The sequence below is a fragment of the Lichenostomus cassidix genome, chromosome 10 (genome assembly GCF_008360975.1).
Source record: "Lichenostomus cassidix isolate B80296 chromosome 10, HeHo_3.0, whole genome shotgun sequence".
NCBI lineage: Eukaryota > Metazoa > Chordata > Aves > Passeriformes > Meliphagidae > Lichenostomus > Lichenostomus cassidix.
In genome coordinates this window covers 14185403-14208728 of record NC_139491.1, presented here as the reverse complement: position 1 = coordinate 14208728, position 23326 = coordinate 14185403, and the positions used below count along the sequence as shown (strand labels likewise).

The following is a 23326-nucleotide window of genomic DNA, read 5'->3' as shown; positions in this document are numbered from 1 at the left end:
TGTGTGCCACTCACAAGTTGCAGTGGGAGAAGGCTGTAGTTAGAGGGGGTTTCTTGCATTTTGCTTCTCATCTCGCCAAAAGGACAGAAGAGGAAGCCTAGACTAGCTCATGTTGTTGTGTTTCAGTTGGCTGTTACTAATACCTATCAGAGAACACTACTAAAAAATGTGGGGAAATCCTGCATCCTCTCCTGACAGAAGCTGAAGATTTGGTAACATGCAGATTGCCTCTGCTCTTTGTTTGGACATTTTATTGAAGCCATTGAGACTTCAAACCTGCTGTAGTGTCTGGGCCGGAGCGCATTGTATATCTTTAGGAAAAATCTGGGTGTTTTTCTCATGATATTTATTGCAGCAGTAGTTAATTGTCTGTCCTGCTTTGCTGCCCCAGCATTTTCCTTGAGCTGAAGCACCAACAGGGCTTTTGGAGTGAAGCACAAAAAGGAACAGGCGTAACTCAGAGAAGTGGAAGCTGCACCAGCAGGGGGAATTCAGAGAGCAATAGTTCAGTGAATACTCCAAAAGGAAAATGACTGTTTTCTGCAGTGCAGAAAAGGAGCATTTCTGTTTGCAATGATTGACTGTAAAACCATTACCTTTAAGCAAATAAATAGTATTTTCTTTTTGCAGGTTAAAAAAAAAAAAAATCAGGAATCTTTTGAAAGCTGTCATGGGGATTTGCTGCTCTCATAATCATTAGGAAATGCATCCAAATGTCTGCTTTCTCAAATCTGAAACAGCAGTAAATTAGACCTAAGGCAGCAGAATAGGAATCTCTTTTACTTCCTTTTTTTTTGACACTGTCATGGTGGAAGGATAAAATCTGACAAAGTAGGACCTCAGGACAAATTTGGCAAAATTGGTTTAATGGAATTCACTGTTTCAAATTTATTCCCCTTTGAAGCAGGATTTCTTTTATATGATAGCTCCCTAAGGACAATATCCAAATAAATTCTTGAGCAGGATTATGTTGTTGACCTGAAGTTCTGCTGTTAATATTTTAGATAAGAAAGAAAACTGTGCTAACCTTTCCTTGGAAATAATGGTATACTTGAATTGTCATTTCCCTGTAATAGTGTTAGAAGTCTGGTACTTTTATCTAGTGTCTGCTATAAAAATATTTAAGTGGTTGCTTGACTGCTAATGTTAATAAATACTGTGTGTCATATTGAATTTGCAATGTTGTGACAACTATTCAGTTCATGGATAAGTGCAACAGTACCTTTACAAAATAAGCATAGGCCCAAGCTATTCAAAGCTGTAAGCAAAGATGTTTGTTTGATTTCTAAAAAGCAGATTTTGAAGTTTCTAGTAGGTGAAAAAATGAGTAAGATTTGTAAGAATAGGGGTCTGTATTATGGGGTAACTGTATAAAAAGACAGACAACCAAAATTTCAGATGCTTCACAGATCTGTACATGAACAAGTCCCAAAAATTTGAATACTTGTGCAGGAAATTTTGATTCCTAGGCTTTGAAAAAGGGCTGTAAATACCACAAGATCCGACTTACTGCTGATTTCAGGTAGGACCTTGGAAACACATGCTGAGATGTTTTATGCTTTTGTATTGTTTGTTTCTGGTCCTTCCTGGATTGAGGAATAGTGGAGGCGTACACAGGGGGTATTTTGTCCTAAGGTGTGTATTAGAAAACATTCTTTTGCATTAGGATTGCACAAGGCCATGGAGCATTTCTCGGTGGAGAGTCCCACTCTCTGGTCCCTGTCCTTTCTGGCACAGTTAAAGTGACCAGTAATGGCTTTGGACTTCCAAAATGGTTGGAAGTTCATGAACACTTTGCCTCAGCTATACACAGTTAGAAGATGCCCCATTTTTGTTACAGATCTGTATCCCTACCCTGTCTTGGTTGCCAGTGAAGAAACTAAAAACAGTGCAAGAGGTAAAGTTGTCCAACCTGCAGAGACACTGGGTTTTGGTTTATACAGTCTGATACTAATTTAGGGCAAGTAAGTGAACTGCTGACATTTTTCTAATATCCTCCGTTGGCTCTGAAATAAGGGTTTTGTAGGATCAGATTGTTAAAATCATTTGACTCTTGCTGATCATGAGATCTTAGCCCTACTCATATTTCTTGAATTAAGCTCAGAGTCCTGTGGGAGCTTTGCCATGACCTCGTTAAGAGTTTAAATTCAAAAATTCAGAGGCAAATAATAGATAATTCAGTTCACAAGAAGTGTGCCAAATTTCTCCTGAATATTCAGTAACTAAGGTGTGTTCTAATAATCAGCAAATACCTGTGCTTCTGGAAAGGAGTTGTTTCAGAGGAGTTGTTTCAGAGAATCCACTTGAACTAATGAGTATTTCATTACTTTAAAATTGTTTATTATTGAGTTTCTAGGCATTTGGCTTTTTTCCTTGTTATGCTTCAGAGGTGCTTTAAAGTAGCCTAGAAGCTGTATGCTGTGACTTACAGTACTTCTGGACTGTGGTCCATGTGCTCTTTCTTTACTGACCTAGCAGGTATTGTGTATTCCATCCTGCAAGGCTGACAGGCATGAAAGCAAGCTGTGTTTTATAACACTGAATAGTCTTTTTGGATTTTTTTGTTGAGGTTTTAAATGTCTGCAGTTATCTTCAAGTCCTTTTGGAGAAGAGAGTATTACAATCTGTGTGCATTCAGAAGTAGCCGCTGGTTTTAGGAGTTCCACTGGTGTGGCAGCTGGTCACAGGCTCTAAGTGTGGCTGCTCAGAGCTAAAGGCCAGCTCAGTGCATTTGCTGGACTTCTCCAACAAAGCCTTCCCTTCCAAGTTTCTCTTACTGTTGTGTTCCTCATGGTTTGTACCACGAAGCCAACTGACTTACCTCCCAGGAGATGTCACCAAAGGGTATCTGTGGGGTTCAGTAGTACCAGATGCACCACCCTGCACTGATTTTTATGATGCAGTGTGTGAGTATTTCAGATTTGTCTCTGAAAGCTCCATATAATGTATTTTTGTGCAGAAAACATAAACAGTAGAAGTTGCATGTTTCTTTCACTTCTTTCATCAAAATGCTTATTCAGAAGTAGTCTTATTATTTACTGCAGCTGTATCTGGGCACTCTCTTTAAACGTGCTGGGAAAGTGTTGTTGTTTCTATAGAAAACTAGTATGGCCAAGACATTCTTGCACTTCAACTTAAACAGCAACAGGATTATATTTAAAAAGGCTTGTTAAAATAAAATACAAAAAATATGCTTCAAATGTGATGTGTCAAGTAAAAATTGTGCTTATGGTGTAGAAATAAGATAATTGCTGCACTTTGCCTGTAAGATGCTTTGGTTTCATTGGCAGCTGCAGAGCAAATGCAGCCTGAGAGCCCCAGCCATCTCACCCACTCCCCTGTTTGAGGTGCCTTTGTTGAGGACCTTTATCAAAGAATGTTTTATGATGTCTTTTCAATCTTTGACTTGCACCTTGAGTGCATCTGCAGCTTGTCAATTTTCCCTGGATTAAATCACCAGCGAGACATTTGCGATTGACTTCAGCAGCCAAGCCTGGACTTGGTTTCCCACTGGCCACAGTTGCAAGGCTGCAGCCTCTTCCCAGAGAAAGGCTGTATGTACTCCCTGCTTCACTCACTTTGGGTCAGGATCAAATGAGAGACACTGAATACATATGGGAAAGAATTTCAATTCTGTCTGTCTACATCCTTATTATGGCTTGTAAAGCAATTAAGTAGGACTTAGGACACTGTTCTCCCAGAGAGAAAAGCCTTAGGACAGAAAAATATACTGTATTACTCTGCATCTTAGTGCTGGTGCCAGATTTAAGAGGTTTTATTTTATTGTTGGTGCTGTGCCTATTTTGGGTGAAAATGTACTGCAAATAGTGAGGTACTACACCCACACCTAAAATACTTCTCTTCAGGTGTGGTTAGAATAGGAGGCATTCAGCAAGACTTGTACAATATATATCAAACTACTAATACAGAGAAGTTAATCAGAATTTTTATCCTGAAGTACTCTGTATCACTAGTGCAAAACATTATTGAAGGCCACTGTAAACAGCACAGTTTCAGTTAAAAGCTGTTTCCAAGATGAAAGATAGATTAAATGAGCTACAGCCTCCATGAGGAATTCCTCATGAGGAATTAATGGTAAAGCTTCTCATAATCTTTCATGTTTTGGCTAAAAATATTAGCACCATAAAAATTCTTCAGGGGGCAGAGTTGAGGTGGTAGATGCAGAGTGATCAAAATGTAAAAGAGGCACATTTTCCCTTTTTGTGGAGAGGCCTCTTTCAAATCTGTCATATGATGGATTTGAAATGAAAGTTTAATGTGTACTCAGTTTCTCTGACAGCCATCTTTCCACTGCTTCATTATTAATAACAATTTAATCTTGGCCAGCTCTTTTTTCATGAGCTCTTGGTAATTCATTTATCGTATTTGTTTAGCATCAATCTAAGAAAAAATTCTCACATCATAAAGTTAAGGAAGTGTTCCACATTAATAAACCAATGTAAAACCAGTCTCCAATACATTTTGCAGAAGTGTTTAATCCAGAACTTTGAATTAAAAAGTAACAAAGTGTAAAGAGCATATAAATATCAAGTAAATAATGTGACTGGATTTCATATTTAACCTGTATGCAATATTTTTTGAGCTCTAATTTTTCCTCTCTGCACTGTATGAGTAATAATGAGGCCATTTTCATTGCTGATGTTGTATAAAATATTTTTCAACTAATGTTCACAATATAGAGACTGTTTTGTTTATGTGTCAGTGAATGAGACCTGGGAAGCAAGTGAATGTATGATAGCTCTTGCAAAAATAAACATGGAGCACTAAGTAAAATGAAAGTTCAAAATGTGTGAATACATTTACAGGGTCTGATCCAAAGCTATTAAGTTCATTAACGTTTTTGCTTTTATAAAAGGATTTCATCAATATTAAGCAAATTGTAAATAGTTGGGTAGTCAGCAAGTCTTGAAGTGCAAAGACTTTGAATTTTACGGCCTAACAAGGCAAGGACACCGGCAGTGTCACTGTCCCTTCACCCAGGACATTCTGTTCTGAGTCCTGCAGCCAAAGCAGAATGACTGCTTCTTTTGGTTCATTAAGTTAATTCAGATGTCTGGAATATGTACAAACAATGTACGTTTCTTCTCTAATGTGTATTACTTTGGAATTAGTGGCATAAATTTAATTTCCCATCATTAGGGCATGCATGTAGCCTCTTTAAGTTTTTCCCAGTAGCAGAAATAGTTGTGTATAATGTTGAGAGCATTTTAACTGAGTATCATAGTTTTGAGACAGGGCAAAGAAGCAGCAGTCTCTGGAATAACTGGGTCCTTGACCCTACATTTTTGGAAGTTCAAAGCTTGTACCTTGAATTTGCATTTTAAAAAGTAAATTACCAAGCAATATACAGCCAGGAGTATTACTAGATTTTGTTGTCTCATGTTGTCTCTTTGTAAGAGACAAAGAGATCTCTTGTAAAATATTATTCAAAAGCAAATTCTTTTGAAATAAAATTGAAAATCTATGAGTAGAGCCTTTAGAGGAAGTGTTGTCGTTACTGTGTACTTAAGCAATGTCTGATAGGGTTTCACCCTCATGGTATTGCTATATTTTTAAATAACCTGCAACTGTAATATTGTATAAATTATGCACATGTATGTGCCAGGAGTTTCTGACCTTAAGTATTTAAAATTATAATCACGTAGATAAAAAAGTAGTAATGAGAAGGCACAGAGGCCCCTAGCTCACCAAACCATTGACTTGCCCATGATAACAAAGGGACTCCACTGCCCAACTAGATATTGACTATATTTTATCCTGGCTAATATCTGATTTGCAAGTCACTTTTTTTTATGCAAGTGGTCCTACTGGCATTTTCAGAGAGCTCAGCACTCCAGGCAGTGCTGCAGGCTGGGGCTCTGCAGATGTTCTGGCAAGGAAATCATGTTCTGAAAAGGAAGTGGAGGGACCAGCCAAATGGCTTCATGAAGAATAACAGGAATATTTGGCAACTCGGGATACTCATGTATCCCTGAATTGTTTGGTCCTTCTACACTGTGTAATGGATTGATTTTCTGTATCTGACTGTGTTTTGTTCTGCCTAAATCACAAAATAGTCCATTCCATGGGAAGAAAGTGCAGGAAAAGCACTTCCTTGGCATCCATGTGCGTAGTGTGTGCTGCTGGCTGGCTGAGAGGCACACGGGCACCTGGGAGAAGCTGTTGAAAAAGGTTTCCAAGCTGTCTTTGATTTTTCTTGCTTTTCCTACAGCATAAGCATATGAAGTGTTGAGACAAAGTTTTCTAAGATTGGTTTATGCTTGCTTCAGTTTTTTTTCCCCCACAACTACTAATATAACTCTGTTCTTTTCAACAGCTTTGTTCCCTGTTGTCAAAGAATACCTAGCAGTGTCCATTGCAGCTGTGGGGAATAGATTTGGCACCAGTGGGAAGGTGCTTTGCTCTGACCAAAGGCTCTGTGTTTGTGTCCCCCTGTGCAGCCCTGCGCAGCCGCTCGGGACGCTCCATCATCAATGGCAACTGGGCCATCGATCGCCCCGGCAGGTACGAAGGTGGAGGGACCATGTTCACCTACAGACGCCCCAACGAGATCTCCAGCACTGCAGGGGAGTCCTTTCTGGCTGATGGGCCAACAAATGAAGTCCTTGATGTCTATGTGAGTTGTGTTTAAATTAATCTTCCTGAATGGAAAAGAAATTGTTCAGTTCACGGTTAACATGCAACAGAAAAATTGCATTCAGTACCAATACTTTGTTATTTTAATTTTGAAATGTTATTTTTCATATTTTACACTTTGTTGTTGTATCCATCTTGCTCCAGATCATAGGAAATCTAAATCAAGACTTTTTCTCTCAGACTTTACTGATCCAGTAAAACCAGTGTAACTTGTTCAGTGAAGTAGAAATAAAGCATACAAATTTCCAGGGCTTTTCTGGTTTTTGGGGAACTTGATTTTCTTCTGGATACTTTCCTATTGAAACAAGTTTGGTGTAGTTTAATTTTACAGTGAGGACGCAAATACCTAAGCCAGACAAGGCCTCTCACCATCTCAGTTTCCTTTAAGAGAAACAAGTCCATAAACCTTTAGAATGTAGGATTTGAAGCAGGACAATTTTGATATGAAGCTGTGATAGGAGACTATAGATGATGGCTGTTTTGAGAAAAGAGAGAAGACAAATTGTGTCTAAGGGGAGAAATCATATTGAAAAAGCTTTTTACTTCAGATGGGATAGGTTTTTAAAGTTCATCATACTGAAATAAAGAAAATAACTGGAATTGATTACAACTTATTCCAAGATAAATTATGTGTTCTGAGATTATATACTCGCACACAGTAAAATTCATTTATTGAAAAAACTAGATTAACTGAATATGGTTCTTTCATCCAGCTATGGCTTTTTTGTCCTTGAGTGCAATATGGGGTGGAAAAGTGAGTGTGCTGGATAATTTCATAGAAAATTAATAGTAACTACCTTGATTTCTAAGCTGGGAAAAGTTAGATATTGGCAAAGTTATTCCCCATCTGCTATATGGTGTCTAATAAAGCAGTGTAACAATTATGCTAACATTAGAATCATTAAGGTTGAAAAAGACCTCTAAGATCATCTAGTCCAACTGATCCAAACTTCTTTTCCAACTGATTACAAGGTAGGACTGGCAAAAACCTGGAAAAATAAACAATTGGGCTCCTGGATGGTGCAGTGCAGGCGCTGTTTTTCAAATGTTCATGTGATTATGCAGTTACAGGGTTTGTGAGTTGAGGCTTGGCCCTGAGTTTTTACTGTCAGCTAATTAATGCCTCATACGTAATGACCCAGAGAGAAAAGGGTCAGGAAGTGAATTAAACAGATATTTCCAAAGTAATATCATAAAAAAGCCTCATGTTTGATGTATGATATTGTAATGTTTTAGTTTAAGCTTCGTCCTTGTACGAAAGCTGCCATGGTGGGCATAGCTTCACCAGTTTTGCTCTGTGGCTGTATCTTGCAGTGCCTGAATTGTGTAATTCTCCATTCACCCCTACTCATGATCTTTATGCTCTGTGTAGAAAAATGAAGAGATTTGCAGATGGGAACTCCAAATGGCTTTCTGTTCTGTTTTCCTGAGATCCTGCTGTCTTTCTTCCGCTCTGAAATGCAGAGGAAAAAGCCTTCTGATTTACAGGAGGTTATAAATAACAAGAAAAAGAGGTGCAAGTTCTGTCCAAGTGTGAAGTATACATTGCTATAAAGACTTAGGTCTACTAACTCAGAGCAAAATGATTCTATAATTTCAGGTATTTTCCTGCAGGAAAGCTGGAACAATATACTAGTTAGGGACTTCATCAGTTAAGCTCTCTAAAACATATACCTGTCAGTTGTTTTGAGAAATGTGATGGAAAAACCATGGGAACCAGTGGAAAGTTGTTCCTGGAAGCATCTAAAAAACAAGGTCCTGGAGGTCTTGGTTCTGGAAGGGGAAGGGTACTCTTCTGCTAAAGTCAGCTCACAGTTCTTGGTTCTCTCAGGAGCAAACACAAAGAAGGTGTAATTTTTGGATAACAAAGTGACATTGGAAGGACCCAACCTTACAAAAAAATACTGCAGGCAGTGCATTATTAGATGGTTCAGAAAAATGAATGCTCTCTGAGGGACAGAGTTTAGAGGAACAGCTGTTACATTTGGCAAGGAAAAAGTGATTTTGACATAAGTTAAAACAAAAGTCTGAATCCCTAGTTGGTATTAATTGATTTGAATTTAGTGAAGCCTAGAAGTGTTAGTTGTGTTCTGCTGGGTCACTGGGCCATTTGGATAGCAGGACTTTTTGCTTTTAGGTCCATGGATTGTGAGAACCAAAGAGCCAGAGCAAGCTCTGCTGTTTGCTTGTGGGTTTGTTGTTTTGGGGTTTTGGGTTTTTTGTTTTGTTTTGTTTTGTTTTAGAGAGTACTTGGAGTATAGTCTGAGGCTTTTACCAGACTAATCCCTACTGAGAGTTCAGGACTAAAACATAAGCATCAATAGTAGCAGTAGTGAAGTAATGAAAGCTAAGGTAGTGGAATTAGCAGCTCAATGCACCCCTGCATTTCCTAGTGTGGGTATGCTCAGTCTCACAGCAGCAGGGCAGTAGGAGTCAGCTGGGAATGGGGTGTGCTGCTAACAGTTTAAAGAAGCTGGCCTAAAGTTGTATCTTGCTCAGGTCCTGTTGTGCCCCACTGCTTGAACAAGCACAGCCGCAGTTACAGTGACTTGCAGAGTCATGCTTGTGTCAGCTCATCTGGGCTGTGCAGCAGCATTCTGAAAACACTGAGCTTTGTTTTCACCTTTAAAGGAGAAAACCTTGTGGTTCCTGCCTGTGTAGAGTTGTGGCTGGCTGTAAAGCAGGAGGAGCCTGGCTGCACTTACATCTTGTTTCAGGTGAAAACAAAGGATGCAGAAGGGCTGCACACGGAAATCTTCAGCTGCTGAGCCTTTGTCATCTGCTCCCTGGATCTTTGCTGAGCAGTGCTCAGGGTGAGGCAGCCTGACAGCAGCAGCTGGAGCTAGCAGGTTGTTGAGGCCCCATGGAGTGCTGAGGGAGCTGCAGGGTGCTGAGGGAGCAGTTGCCTTTGGGATAGGTGAGAGTACTGCGTGTGTGCAGTCTGCAGGGGCTCTCCTCAAGCCACTGGGGAGCCTTTACAAAGGCAGCAGCCTGCATGTAGGCTTGGGGGTTGTGGTATTTATTTTCTTCTGCTTTGTTTCTGCTTTGCTTTTGTTTCCTATACCATATCAAGCTCCTGCTATCTGAGAATGTTTTGATGACCTTAGGACCATCTCTTGTGCTGCTGAGGCCTGGTGTGAGCCTCTGCTGCTCACGTTGCTGAGGGGGGAAGCCATGGCTGGCACAGCCCACAGCACACCTTGGCCCCAAGCATGGCAGCCTTAGCTTTTCCAAAGAAGATTTAGAGAAATAGTTTTTCCGCCATCATAAGCTAGCTCAGTTTGCAAACACAGGAACTTGTATTCTCTTCTTTGCAAACAGTAACTTGTATTTTCTTCTTTTGGCATTTTTTGGAGACAGTCATTAACCATTGCTTCTGTCTTGAGCAGTGATAAATAATGTTATGTAGCTGATCAGCTCAAGCTGTTATTTAAGTGTTAGTGACATAACAAGTGGAAAAAGTCAATGTATGTGTGGTTTTCTTTTTAGATGATACATCAGCAGCCTAACCCGGGTATACATTATGAATATATCATTCCAGGAGACAATGTCATTAGTCCTCAGTTGCTTGCTCACAGGAGGCCAGGTAAAATGCTACCATTTCCTTTTATTAAAGATATTTTGCTACTTAATAAGCTAATGGAAAAATTCATACCATTAAATTCAGTGTAAATGCTGCCACTGATGTGGGACAGGCCCAGAATCTCACTCTACATGTTGAATGAGAACTCAGCATAGATTTGGTAACTTCAGTGAATAAATACTGGCAGGGTTTATATGTGCTTTAGCTGGGAAAATTACTGCTTTGAGCAGAAGTGTTGTAACTGTGTCTCAGAAACGAAATAGAACATGATTTTTCTTTTCAAAGTCTTTTTGGTTTTGAGATAATTCAAAACAACTCTCCACAAATTTCCCTTTCCTCTCACAACTGGAGAGGATCAAACAGAGCAGTGTTTTCTTCCCAAGCAAGAATCTGGGCAGCTCCTGCCTGAGCTGTGTGTATGTGCTGCATGTACTCCTAGGAAGTTCTGAAGGACAGAAGAAAATTTGCAAGTGAATTTGGTCCTCGTTTTAATGTTCGTGACTTGCTTTGACAAATTTCTGAGTGTGTTTGGTATGTTCATAATGAGGAGCAGCTGTGCTGTGACATGGGGAAGCACAGAATGCAGAGCATGGAACAAAACAAAAAAGCTTTGGGAAATTTTGACACTAGGTGCATTAACTCTACATTGTGTTTGGAGATTCTTCAGTTTTTAATGTATTTGCTGACTAAGACTAGGTTATCTTAGTTTAAAACGCCACAAGCTTTGCAGGTCACTATTAGGCAGTCTCTATATAGCAGATTAAAGCTGCCTCCAAGTTGAATGATGCTCCAGTTCTAATTATTAGTGGATCATAACATAGACTAATATTTTCATGTGAGGCTCATTATTTTACTTTTTTATTACTGTCCATCATCAGGAGAGCCGTTGAATGGTCAGTTAGGAATGCCGGAAAGTACAAGTCATGAGGATGAGGATTTGCATAGAGAGACAGACATTCTCACTGGACAGTCAGCTGGAACTTTTCCAGTTATTCAGCCAGGAAGATTTCCTTCTCATCAGCCAGAAAACCAGGTGCCTGCTATGCAACCACCAAGACAAAACCGAGAGCACAACTGGAAACAGGTTGGAAAAACGGAGTGTACTACTACATGTGGGAAAGGTGAGTGCAGTGTGTGTGCACAAAACCTTGTTAGACCTGCTGTTTTCTGTTATCTTAAGAATCAAAAGTCATGTCAGTGCTATTATCTGTGCTTATATTTAAATCAGTAGAAACAGCAAAATTAAAAATAGAAAGCATGTAAATTATAAGGAAAGATACGACATTTGCCTCTGAAAGGAAATATTTCAGGATTTATGGCAAGCTGCTCTCTCCCATACCCTTGATACACATCTGCTTTCCTCAACATTCTTTGGCATTCTTTACCATTCCCTTTTGCCTCTCCAGCTTCGTCAGATACACCCTCCATGCTTTTTGTGTCTTTGTCAACAGTTTTCTGATCTTTACAGAAAGATTTCACAGGCATTTCATCAGACATATCTTTGTCTCTTTGGATGTTGCTGGAACAGCACTGATATGACTTGAGAGATCTGAGGTTTTAATAGGAAAGAAGCGGGAAGGAAAAGACCTGGTAATTAGTGAGCTTTTGGGAAGTGGTGCATACACTGCTTGCATATACTGCAAAGATTAAGCTTTGCTGTCAGACATCCACAGTGACCACAGATTCAATAATGCAGAACACAAGCAATTATTTGGAAGAATAAGTTTTTGTGGTGGTAAAAGTAAAATCTTTTGTGCTATGCCTAGCCACCCACCACCATACCCAAAAACCTGCAGAGGTTTAAAATAAGCATGTACCAGTGTGGGAGCTCAGCTGACTGTCACCAGTTCATACACATGTAGAACATTTGCTTCCTAATTAGCTTGGGAGGGCACTTCGTAAATTTGGTCCAAGGCCAAATGTGTCCATGTTATAGCTACAGACAGAGCTAAAAACATCCAGCAATATTCATAGCAATCAAAATTGCTTCTCAGTTAAAAAAAAAAAAAAAAAAGAGGGAAAACTCTTTTCCTTGGAGAAATTACTGCAAAAGTATTAGAGCTAAAATGCAACCAGTAAAATTCAGACTTCTTGGAGTCAGCCCTTTTTTGGAGAAAAAAGTTTTGGTTGGTATTTAATCACACTGTGCTTTTGCTACAAGTTATATAGGCAGAATCCATGATTGTGTCTGATTATTGGTTAGCAGCAATCAGTGAGTATAAACTACTGAGTGACTGAATTCTCATTTTCAAGGTGAATTCTAGTATCCAATCAGGTAATCTATGATGCAGTTGCAGGAACACATCAGGGTAAATGTAGTCTTCCTTGGTTGTGTATCCCGTGGCCTTTGTAGACATTGGCACATAGTTCTTGTCCTTTCTGCAGAGATCTGCTCACTCTTGGCAGTGGTATTAATGAAATCTGAGTCAAAATTATGATAGCAAAACTGTAGGACTACAGAAAAAAATTAACAGGGTCCTGTACAGCTTAAATTTACTCCATGGAATTTACCAACAGAACTGCCAAAAATAAGTGTCTCTTTTTCCATTATATAAAGAATGTGTACATGTTCTGATTAAGTTAAATTTAAAAGAAGCTGGATCTTGAGAGCAGGATTCTGAGACTATTGAGACTGTATGAACATTTCTGGAGATCTTGGTGTGAGAAGCCTGTGATTCTCTGATTCCCCTAAGGCATTTCAAGCCAAACTAGGTTATATAGGCTGACAAAAAAGGAAGTGGAAAAGTCAGGAAAAAGGATCTTTACTATTTAAGGTTTTGTTTTAATTTTGCATCCTTCAGAGTAGGATACTTTCTTATTTTTTCTCTATATTTTCCATTTTTCTTCTACTTTATTTCTGCATGCAGAAATATAGATGATATATGGCTTTTAATCACTTTTTAATGATCCACCAAAGCTAAATAACCTTAGGAAAGTCTAAGTTGCAAGAAGAAGAAAAGAAAAATTACCTTTGTGCTTCCTAAGAAAAAGGGAGGATAAATTAACAGTTTCAGTGAAAAGCTGTGAGATTTCAAAGCATGTTAGTAAAACTTTGACTTAGAAAAAAACACTGTTACCTTTTTTTTTATAACGTTCTCCCATGAGAACTGCCACCAACTCTTGTCCTAGATTTCCATTTGAGGTGACTGAGCAAACAGATCTGCTGGAATTCAGTGTGGAAATTGCTACCACATCCTGTCAGCTCTTACATTTGAAAATTTTGGATAAAACCTTTGTCTGTATTTCCTGTTATCATGCTACACTTTTCCTTTCTGCATCAATGTTGGATGCTGCTGTTATTGCTGCAGAGTCTTCTGCAATTCTTTACCTCATTTTCTGTTTAATTTCAGGATCACAGTACCCAGTTTTCCACTGTGTCAACAGAGTCACTCACGAGGAGGTACCTGAGGGTTACTGTGACAGCAGTACCAAGCCCATTCCAGAAGAGGAGGCCTGCAACCTCTTCCCATGCCCAGCTTTGTAAGATGCTATAATATAAGTCAAGTGGAATAAGCAAATATCATTGAGATTTTGCATGTGACAGAGGCTGTTCTGAATAGGAAAGCAGTTTGAACATCTAAGTGCAGTACACTTGTGTCATAAATTGTAGTGGATTTTATTTTTCCATAATTTTTGGTGGCCTTCTTCCCCTTCCCAGGGAGCTGTAACATTCAGAGTAGACAAAAGGGAACCTGGCAACGAGCAGGTGTAGCAGTTTCTCAAAATGTGTGTGGTTGTTCAGGGAGACACACCCTGTGTGGTCTCTGTGGGTGCATTTTTTTCAAGTGAAAGGCTTCTGCAAATGCCTGTCTAAAGTAGAGGCTCTGTAGGTTGTATCACTCTGTATGAGACCAGTGTGCTCTAGTGGCCATATTTGCATTACTTAAAGGTGAGATAGTGCTCACAACAGCCCCTTTGTACATATCACCTCTCTTCCCTGAATACAGTAGTACTTCAGCTCCAAGACTGGGTTCTGAGGTCAAACAAGGTGGTCCTTGTTTCCAGCACACTGGTACAACCAGCTCAGGTGTGATTTCCTTCTGAAATCACACTTGCTATCAGGAGACTATGAATTGCAATTGGCTCAATTTTCCGTCTGTCTTATGGTTATACTCTTCATTTTTCTTCTGAGCAGCAAGTATTCACTCCTTATCCCGTGGAAGTTTCTAGTTGTGTAAGTGCCCTTACAGGGTCAGAGATGTCTGATGAGCAATTTCCTAGTGCATATTAGATACTCAGGAGCTTCTGAAGTCATTTACCTGGAGAGGTCTTCTCTCACCAAAAGCTCTTTCCTCACCTTTTTCATTCTAACAGCTATTAGTCATTCAGGATAATATCAAGTGTATAAACAAAGAAATGTAAATATTTAAATGCAGAGTTTGCTTGCTCTTCACAAGAGTTCTGAAATAAAACATATAAACAGCGCAGATTTTTTCTTTATATGTGAAAGAATATAAAGGGTGGGTGTCTGTCCTCATGCTTGTAAAGAAAAGATTGAAGCTGACATATTTATACAAAGGTGACTAAATAAATGCAGTGGAATTTTGGTATGAGAAGAATATATCTAGAGATCTTTTCAATCTCTAAAATTAATTATATTACTTCATTGCTTATCATTTACTATTTCAGTTTTACTGATGAATGCCTGCATGTATTCTGTGATTTTTGTGTTATTGTCCTTTTTTAGAGCCTTTGCTGCAGAAAACTTTTATGCAGCACAACTTAAACTTTTGGAGAGTGTCATTAGAGCAGTAATACATATCATAAATAGGTTCATTGAAAAACCAAGCAGCTATTACAGGCTTAAGTAATGTTTGTAATGTGTCTTGAGACCATGAGTTGTGCTGTATCCATGTCATTATTACCAAGCTCTGCAGGAAGGCTGTGTATCTAAGCATGTGATGGTATCTGCTAAGGGATTGTTGCACACGCAGAGACTGAAGGATGATATTACAGGGTTCTGTACCAGCATCAGAATCATGTCATTCCAGTTCTGTTAAGATCAGTGTTAGAGAATTCTTTGTGGAACAAAGATATCCTCTTTTTTGCCTTCAGCTGGGATATAGGGGAGTGGTCTGAGTGCAGCAAGACCTGTGGGCTGGGAATGCAGCACCGGCAGATCCTGTGCCGGCAGATCTACGCCAACCGCACGCTGACCGTGCAGCAGTACCGCTGCCAGCACCTGGAGAAGCCTGACACAACCAGCACCTGCCAGCTGAAGATCTGCAGCGAGTGGCAGATCAGGACAGAGTGGACCTCAGTAAGTAGGATCCATTTATTTGGGGCAGAAAACCTCAGAAAGAATATGAGTTTTCTTCCAGGTATCACTAATCAAACATGAATTTGGTTTTGTTTAACACAAGTGGAATATTAAAAGCCTTGGAAATAAGCAAATCTTAGTTCAGTAAATCCCTGCTTGACTATGACCATCAGTTTCCTAACCAGAAAGATGTCTTAGCAGGAATGAATGAACTGTATGGTCCCAGCTCCCTGGTAACCACTGCAGCCCTTGCACAGAGTCCTGATGCAACCTCCCTTTTGTTACAGTGTTCAGTGCCCTGTGGAGTGGGGCAGAGGACTCGAGATGTGAAATGTGTCAGCAACCTTGGGGACATCGTTGATGATGAGGAATGTAACATGAAGCTGCGGCCAAATGACATAGAGAACTGTGACATGGGCCCCTGTGCCAAGAGCTGGTTCCTTACAGAGTGGAGTGACAGGGTAAGGCTTCTCAATATCTTTATCCTGCCAAACCTTCTAAAACAAGAGCTTCAGAATTAAAAAATATACATCTATACAGCCATAAAAGGAGTAATCTTATTTTCCGTATTTATCTTTGATCTGTGAAACAGGCAAAAGCAAACAAAAAAATAATGATCCCAAGGGCTTCTTGAGTTTGTGCTAAGATAAAAGAATGCATAGAATGGGCAAGCATGTGGGTACATGGCCAAACGTCCAGACTTAGAATTGGCTCTGAGACTGAACTTCCCAAAATACTGAGTGTGCTGAGATTTATTATTCTTCCTTGCTTAGTGCTGAGTCTCGAGATTCAGACTCTTAAAAGTTCCCCCACTGTTTTTTTAAGGGATAGAGATTTGAGACCTGGTGTCTGGATTTAAATTCAAGCCATAAACCAATTATCTCATAGGTGTGAAAAGATAGGAACAACTGCATGAACTCAGGCAGGCTTGATTCAGGCTCTTGTGTTTTGTGAATGTGGATGTTGGGGTTAATTTTCTTCCAGAAAGCACTAAAAGCACTTTCTGCATGAAAGCACTAAAAGGAGTGGTGATTTAACTTGTTTCGTGATTGGGCTCAGAACTGTTTTTCAGTTTATATGCTTTCATTTTTTTTCATTTAATTTCATATGCTTATATTTATATGCTTTCATTAAAAGGCTTACAAACATGGGCTAAGAAAAACCTGGTATTTTGGTCCCTCTTGTGGATGCTTGCATATCAATTTCATCTGTAGACAAGTTTAGCCTTCAGTCTGTAAAATCCTGGTTGCATCTCCCTTTTCTTTCACAGTCAAATAATGTAATTTATCAATGAAGCTGTAAGATTACATTCATAACTTCATTATTTCATTGTTTAGATCACTTTGTGGTAGTACCTCTGAAAGCCAGGAATGTCAGGCTCACAGGCTGTGCGTTACTTTGGATACTCAGATTTTCTGCATGCTTTAGATGCAGAGATGGAGCAGAAACTTCACAAGTAGGACAGTACCTGCTATGTCACAGAACTTTAAAAAGGCTGATCAGACTCTTGCTAGTGAAAACTCTAGCACCACTTGCTTCATTATTCTACACTGATATTTTGTCCTCTGCAGAATTAAAAGCAGCTTTTGAGCTGAAGGTTATAACTGTAGAATGTTATTGTGCTTATTTATACGTGTTAAATGAGACATAGAAGTGAAGCAGGTAATGTGGAAAATGTTGGAGTTTTTTTCTTACCACAAACTTTTTAGGGCCAGAGAGTAAAGAATGGATTTTGTTACCTTCTCAGTTTATGTAAGTGTACAGTTTAATTTCTTCCAAATGCTTGCTACTGTAGTTGGCATTATTCACCATCACTTCTGCCAGGAGTGGGTTTGGAGTTTGATTCACAAAGAGGATGTAAGAAACAGTTTATTTCAGGAAAAAGTAGATTCAAGGTGGAATATGCAGGATCTTCTAAGATGCACACATACCTCATAGCCTGTATGTTCTGAGCCACTCAGTGGCAGTGGTTGCATGGCAGGCACTGAAATACAGGAGCAGTGAGCAGCTTTGCAAAGTCAGCCCTTTGGCCATCAGCTTTCTTACTGTGCCTTGAAAGGGCTGCCTTTTAGGAGCAGAAGTCTCTCTCTCTGTAGAGAAGTGTCTTTCTGTTGAAAGCCAAGAGAAGAATTCTGTCATGGAATTGAAATGGGCATTTCCAGGTGTGTGGAGTTTGCATGTGTCATTTCCCCAAACAATTCCTTAGAAAGCACTTTAAGCCAAGCCACACTTCAGCAATAAGCATAGATCAGCGATGGGCAGCCACAAATGGTTCAGATAAGCAGCCAAAAGTTCAAATGCTTAAAAAAAGCTTGTTCAAACCTCTTGAGTCTGCAAAACTGTGGTGGAAATCTCACAAGAACAGACCTTCTTTGTGAGATTTATTACATGCCTACTTCAAGTCCCAGCTGGAAATACCACAGAACAGTCTTTCCCATTGTATTTTGACATTTCAGCCGTGCCTAGAAATAAGAGGTAAAAGAACTTATCATAACTTTTGGAACTTTGAAATGGTTGAGTTCAAACTTAGTTACAGCTGTAAGAGAAGGCCTTTTCTGAACCCACTGTGCAAACACTTCATGTGTGCAATTGCACATGCGGCAAGCAGAGATTTCCAGAAGCCTGTCAGAGATTGGTGAGGCATGTGCTTCCTCTTTCAGTGAGGGATAGATCAGACTTCCCTGTCTGGATTGATGGGATGCATGGCCATTACAATATAGCCTTGGTTAACTAGTGAAACAGCAAGAAAAAACACAGCAACATAAAATTTACAGTTGTCCTTGCTGTCAACAGATGTTCAGCTTCAGGATTTGATAACTGTAGTGCATATTTGTGCAGAATTTGACAAGGGTATTCTTTAATACTGTTTCAAGAAGAGCACATGGTCTAATTTCAGAATGGTGTAAAGATTTTATGTTTTCTTATTTTACTGAAACCTTGCAAAGTTTTAAATTATGCAAAAATCATGCTAGTTACCTATATTATCACTGATCGTTTCTGTGGTTCTGAATTAGAAGATTATATCATTACATTTCCCTAAATGTAACTTCAGCAATATAATATATGTGCACTTAAAAATATGCAGAGCACATACAAATTTGTGTGTAGGAGTTGTGTTTCCTTCCCAGGGTGGGCTGTATGTTGCTTTACCCTGTAAATAACACTTGGCTGCCTTCTAGCCATGTTCTCCAGTCTCATTTTCCCACAATGTATTTATGTATTTTATGGGCCACCTGTTTCCCCCCATGGCATTGACCTCCTTGGTGTTGGTTTCTGCACACACTGAATTTTTATATATGTAATTAAAAACCCCTTCATGTTCCTAAGACAATACAGCTCTTGATTTGTGGTATTTTGCTAAGCAGGTATCAGAGTCCATTGTGTGTATGTTGCACAAACACTTTACCTGCAAAGCTTATGAGGTGTGTGGTCACCACGTGCAGACTGGAAAGGAAGGAGGGAAAGCAATTCCTTCTTGGAAAATGAACATTTCTTCTCTGAAAAGTATATACTCTTGTTACTTGTGTGTGAAGTAGGTCTAAACGCCATATATTGATACCCCCAGGCTCAGTCTTGAGAGAAGCAGAAATTTTTGCCATTTCAGTGGGAAAGATTACAGGTTAGAAGTCTGTAGGCGCAAAGTGAGACTGGTCTTACTTTGTCTGTGCCTGTCTTTGCATTTATTGCTCTATCTTGAGCATAAATAAGAGAATTAACTTAGGTTTCATGGCTTTGACTTCTACATGATCTTTAACCTCTTTTGCCTACAGAGAGTCTGGACAAACTTCTGTAATATTTTTACATGCATTTGTAGAAAGATTGCTTCCTGTCTCATAATTCTCTAAAGATGTCATACTGCATTAAAACAGCAGTTCCACCAAACAATATCCATTAATCAGTAGAGTAAATCTGGTGAACCTTACTGAACTTAGCAACAAAATGGGATTGATGGGAGCAGATGAGATTCTTGCAAACATTTCACATGACTGATTCTTTGACAGCTCTAATTGCTGGAAAGTTTACTTCTCCTGTGGGTCAGGAATGGGAAACTGCATTCTCCTGATTTACAGCAACAGGAGAGTCATCAATGTTTCCTTCCAGTTAACTGGAGCATTCCCCTCCTGCATTTTTGTTTATTCCTCATTGCCATCTCCTCTGTTTATTTGTTTCTCATTTTATGTTTGGAGCCTACTTAGAAAAGAAGCCAAAATACAAACAATTTTTAGATGTTAATGAGATTCTGCGGCCAAAGTAAAATCTTGGGAAGAAAGAAAAAATGCTGCACATCATGGCACATAATCAAAACAAACCAAACACATGCTCTGAATTTCACTCTTCATTAAAAGGAGTAACAGCAATGCTTCTATAGTAATCTTCTGCAAGAGAACTGTAGTAAAAGGAGAACTTCATAAAAATCAATGCTTTATTCCTCTTAATTATACACATTGCCTAAAAGGTTCACAAAGGTTTGTTGACCAGTTGAATCTAGAACCACTAATGAATATTGTAGCTTACACTCTTCTTTCACTGCTTTTTGTTTAAATCTGGAGATTTCACTTAAAATCTCCTGAATCTCAGGAAAAAAAGAAAAATCACCATTTAGCTTGAGCAAGACTTCATTACTTTTTATCATCACTGTTTATTTGTTTTAGTATAAAATGAGAACAAGATTAAATACCCATTTTCATTGATTTCATGTGGGATTCATATGGAAATAGGTTTGCATTCTTTATGTATAAATATATAACTTTATGTATAAATATGTAAAGATGTAATACGTTTCACTTCATAATTTGCAGTGAAACATACAGCCAGGAGAGTTTTGGTAGAAGGGTGGCCAAGATCTACAGATTTGTATTTTCTTCTGTGGACCTGACCTTGCTTCGCCCCAGTTCATCCCCTAAAGCCTGCCTGGCTTTACATGTGGCCCACAGTGTTGCAGGGAGGGTGGCAGGCAGGGCCAAGAAGGTCTGCCATGCAGGGACAGACAGCAGGGCTGGACACAGCGCAGCGATCCTGGGACAGCTCTGGGGTAATGAGGCAGGGCCAGGCTCAGGCTGGGCAGTGAGTCCAAGGGGGATGGAGCAGGGAAGTGCAGGCTGTGCCTGGGGAAAGGCACATCTCTGGGGGAGCCCAGGCAAGGACTGATGGAGCAGGGCTGAGGTTAGAGGGAGAGCAGGGCCATGAGCAGGGTGTGCCTGGGGCCCAAGTGAGCCTGGGCAGGACCAGTCCAATGTGCTGAGATGGAGCAGTGCTGGCAGCTCTCCGGGTGGGGAGAGTTCCTGTGTGAGCCAGAGCAGTGAAGAAGTCTCTTCTCTGACAGTAATAACTTCAGAGGGCATTGCTGGTACTTGGAAGGATGCCATGGAACTGCTGGACTGGTCCAGCACCTGCTGTATGCATAGGTGCACTCTAAAGGGAAACAATTTAAGTCTAGGGATCAGAAAATGTTTTGACAATGCAAAAGGACATTTCTTCCTACACTCCTTTTTTAACTTTTTTTTTTTTCTTTTTTGAGAAATCAAGGCAGCTCTCAGTGGGTTTATTTCCTTTGAAAAACTGCCCCAGTCTTAACTGTGGCAGAAGTGATCTTCTGAAATACAATTCTGCGTGTATTATTGGAAAAACAAAAGTTACATAATCTGTCTAAAATCCCTTTGAAATGGATTTTCTTAGAGTAGGTCAAATAGTGCTAAGGAGTTTTATAAATGTATTTGAAACATAGATCTTCATTTTTATTTTGTGCAGTAGAGTAACATCAGGAGGATGACTGATAAAAATCTCTGCTGTCTTGTGGGAAATAATTAAGGTGATGAAGCTTAAAACTGTGGTACACAGAAATCCTGCACAAATGGGCATGTTCTACTCAAACTCAGTTGTTATTTAAAAATTTAATTAAGGTTAGCAGTGATGCTGAGACCTGGATGAAAGGGCTCTGGTTGCCCAGGAGAATTCCTGCTTCCACTTTCCTGTGGTCTGTTGCCCCATTTGAGGGTAATGAGTAGGGCTGGCACATTAGGGAAGGGGAACTGGCACTGCTGAAGGGGATTCTTTTTCTCTACCCTTGCATTGTAGCTGTGACAAAAAATCAGACTTCCACTTAGGCTTTTCCAAGTTTGCAGGAACTTGCCTTATTTTCCTGGACTGCTGCTCAGTTGTTTTCCGACAGCTATCAGAGCCCTGAATGAGGGGTTTTATTTTTAGTTTTTAATGGGTATGGAAAGCTTCTGAAATTGAACTCATGAGGGAAGGACCTCAGGAAGAGGAAAAATGGCAGACTCCTTAAAACACAGACGGAGGTTTCTGAGGAATTTGTGCCAATTAAAACAAGACTGTGAAACAAAATATCTTTAATAATAGGACCAGAATAAAGCTGCAGCTTGTGAAAGTTTCTCGTGTTTTACAATGTTAGGTTGTGGCAGTTACTATGTATTAATGCAACAAATCAATGGCACCAAATTGAAAGTAATGGGTGTGTCAGTTGTGAAAACCAAGGGGAGAGGATTTGTTATCCAACTCCCTACTCCCTGCCTTGTACTTTAAAAATCCGTGGTTTTCACATAGATTTTTGCTGAAAAGGAGATAAAAACATGAAAAAACAAATACATAACGCGAAACATTCAGGTTTAAGTTTGCTTTGTAAATCCTTAGAGGGTAGTTAATCTGTAGTAAAATCTTGCAGCACAGAGTGGAACAACCCTATACCTTCCCATTTGGTATTTCCTCTGTTATTTGATATGCAAGCCTAGTTCATACATAATCATTTAAAACACAAGACTAAGGAGATTTTCTGGATGACTTTACAGACTGAATTTGTTCTCAGCTCTGGTTTGCAAAGCAGAAAAGCAAACTAGATTGTCAAATGAAAACTAGTTAGTAATAAGAAAAGTATTGCAGAGTACATGCATAGTTCTCTATGCATAATGTAACTGAACATACTTGCTGAGGATGAAATGGGAACAGCCACAGAATTGATTTCTGCACAGTAGGTTTGAGTGGAGCCACTGTGTGGGGCTCAGCTCACCTGGGAGTGGCCTGTCTGAAATGGGTGTAGTGTAGCTGTAGTTTATATAAACAAGAAAATCTTCACTACTAGCACAATTTACATCATTCTTGTATTTTCAAGATTTTGCTGCTTTACTTAGAAAAGGCCTCCTTAGCCATGAAATCAGTTTGATGAGGAGGTAAATCTATTTTACATTCCTGTGTGAAAGTGGAAAATTTTGTGCACCACCGACAGAAAAGGTTCATTATGTTACTTCTAAGCATTATTTAAGAGAAGCTTAATTACTTGGTCTTGCAGATGGAGGAAGAAACCTGAATTTCTAGTTTTTTCCAAAATTGTACTTTGTTAGAAAAATTGCTTCTGAAGAGTTGAATCACTTCTTTAGTTTTCTGGGTATTCCATTTCAGTAAAGCTTTGCTATTCTATTTGAACATCTTGTGAAAGAAAACAACTTGCTGATAGGAAAAGTGGTTTTCTATTCTGTATCTGTGAAATAAATGTAACATGACTACATGTTTCACACAAGTAACCAGTGTTCCTGAGAGCAAGTGAGTAAAGAGCAGTTTGCAACCAAAGGTCTTTTCAGTCTCTGGTCTCTCTCAAGAGGATGAGTGACTGTGTTGGTTGGTGTTGTTATCAATAGTGGTGTTGTCATGGCATCTGCTGTTTTGTAGTTGAGCTACTGGAAGTGAACCCTGACACTGGTACCCATGGCAGCTAAATCAAGCTGATGGTTAGCTTTGTGTCTCATTACCAGTTTTTTGACTCATTCTTATTCAATAAAAATTAAAAAAATTTCCAATGCAGAGTTATATCCATT

At 39.4% G+C, this 23326-nt stretch overlaps 1 protein-coding gene across 2 annotated transcripts in view; it reads left to right on the top strand.

Moving 5' to 3' along the window:
- THSD4 (thrombospondin type 1 domain containing 4) overlaps nucleotides 1-23326 on the top strand; it is a 238567-nt gene that overhangs the window by 202701 nt on the left and 12540 nt on the right. For both annotated transcript variants that reach the window (XM_085070773.1, XM_085070774.1), the window contains exons 9-14: nucleotides 6462-6637; nucleotides 10147-10243; nucleotides 11119-11361; nucleotides 13591-13720; nucleotides 15296-15500; nucleotides 15788-15961. In XM_085070773.1, the coding sequence (XP_084926899.1) occupies nucleotides 6462-6637; nucleotides 10147-10243; nucleotides 11119-11361; nucleotides 13591-13720; nucleotides 15296-15500; nucleotides 15788-15961 (1025 nt within the window). The remainder of the gene's footprint in view (nucleotides 1-6461; nucleotides 6638-10146; nucleotides 10244-11118; nucleotides 11362-13590; nucleotides 13721-15295; nucleotides 15501-15787; nucleotides 15962-23326) is intronic.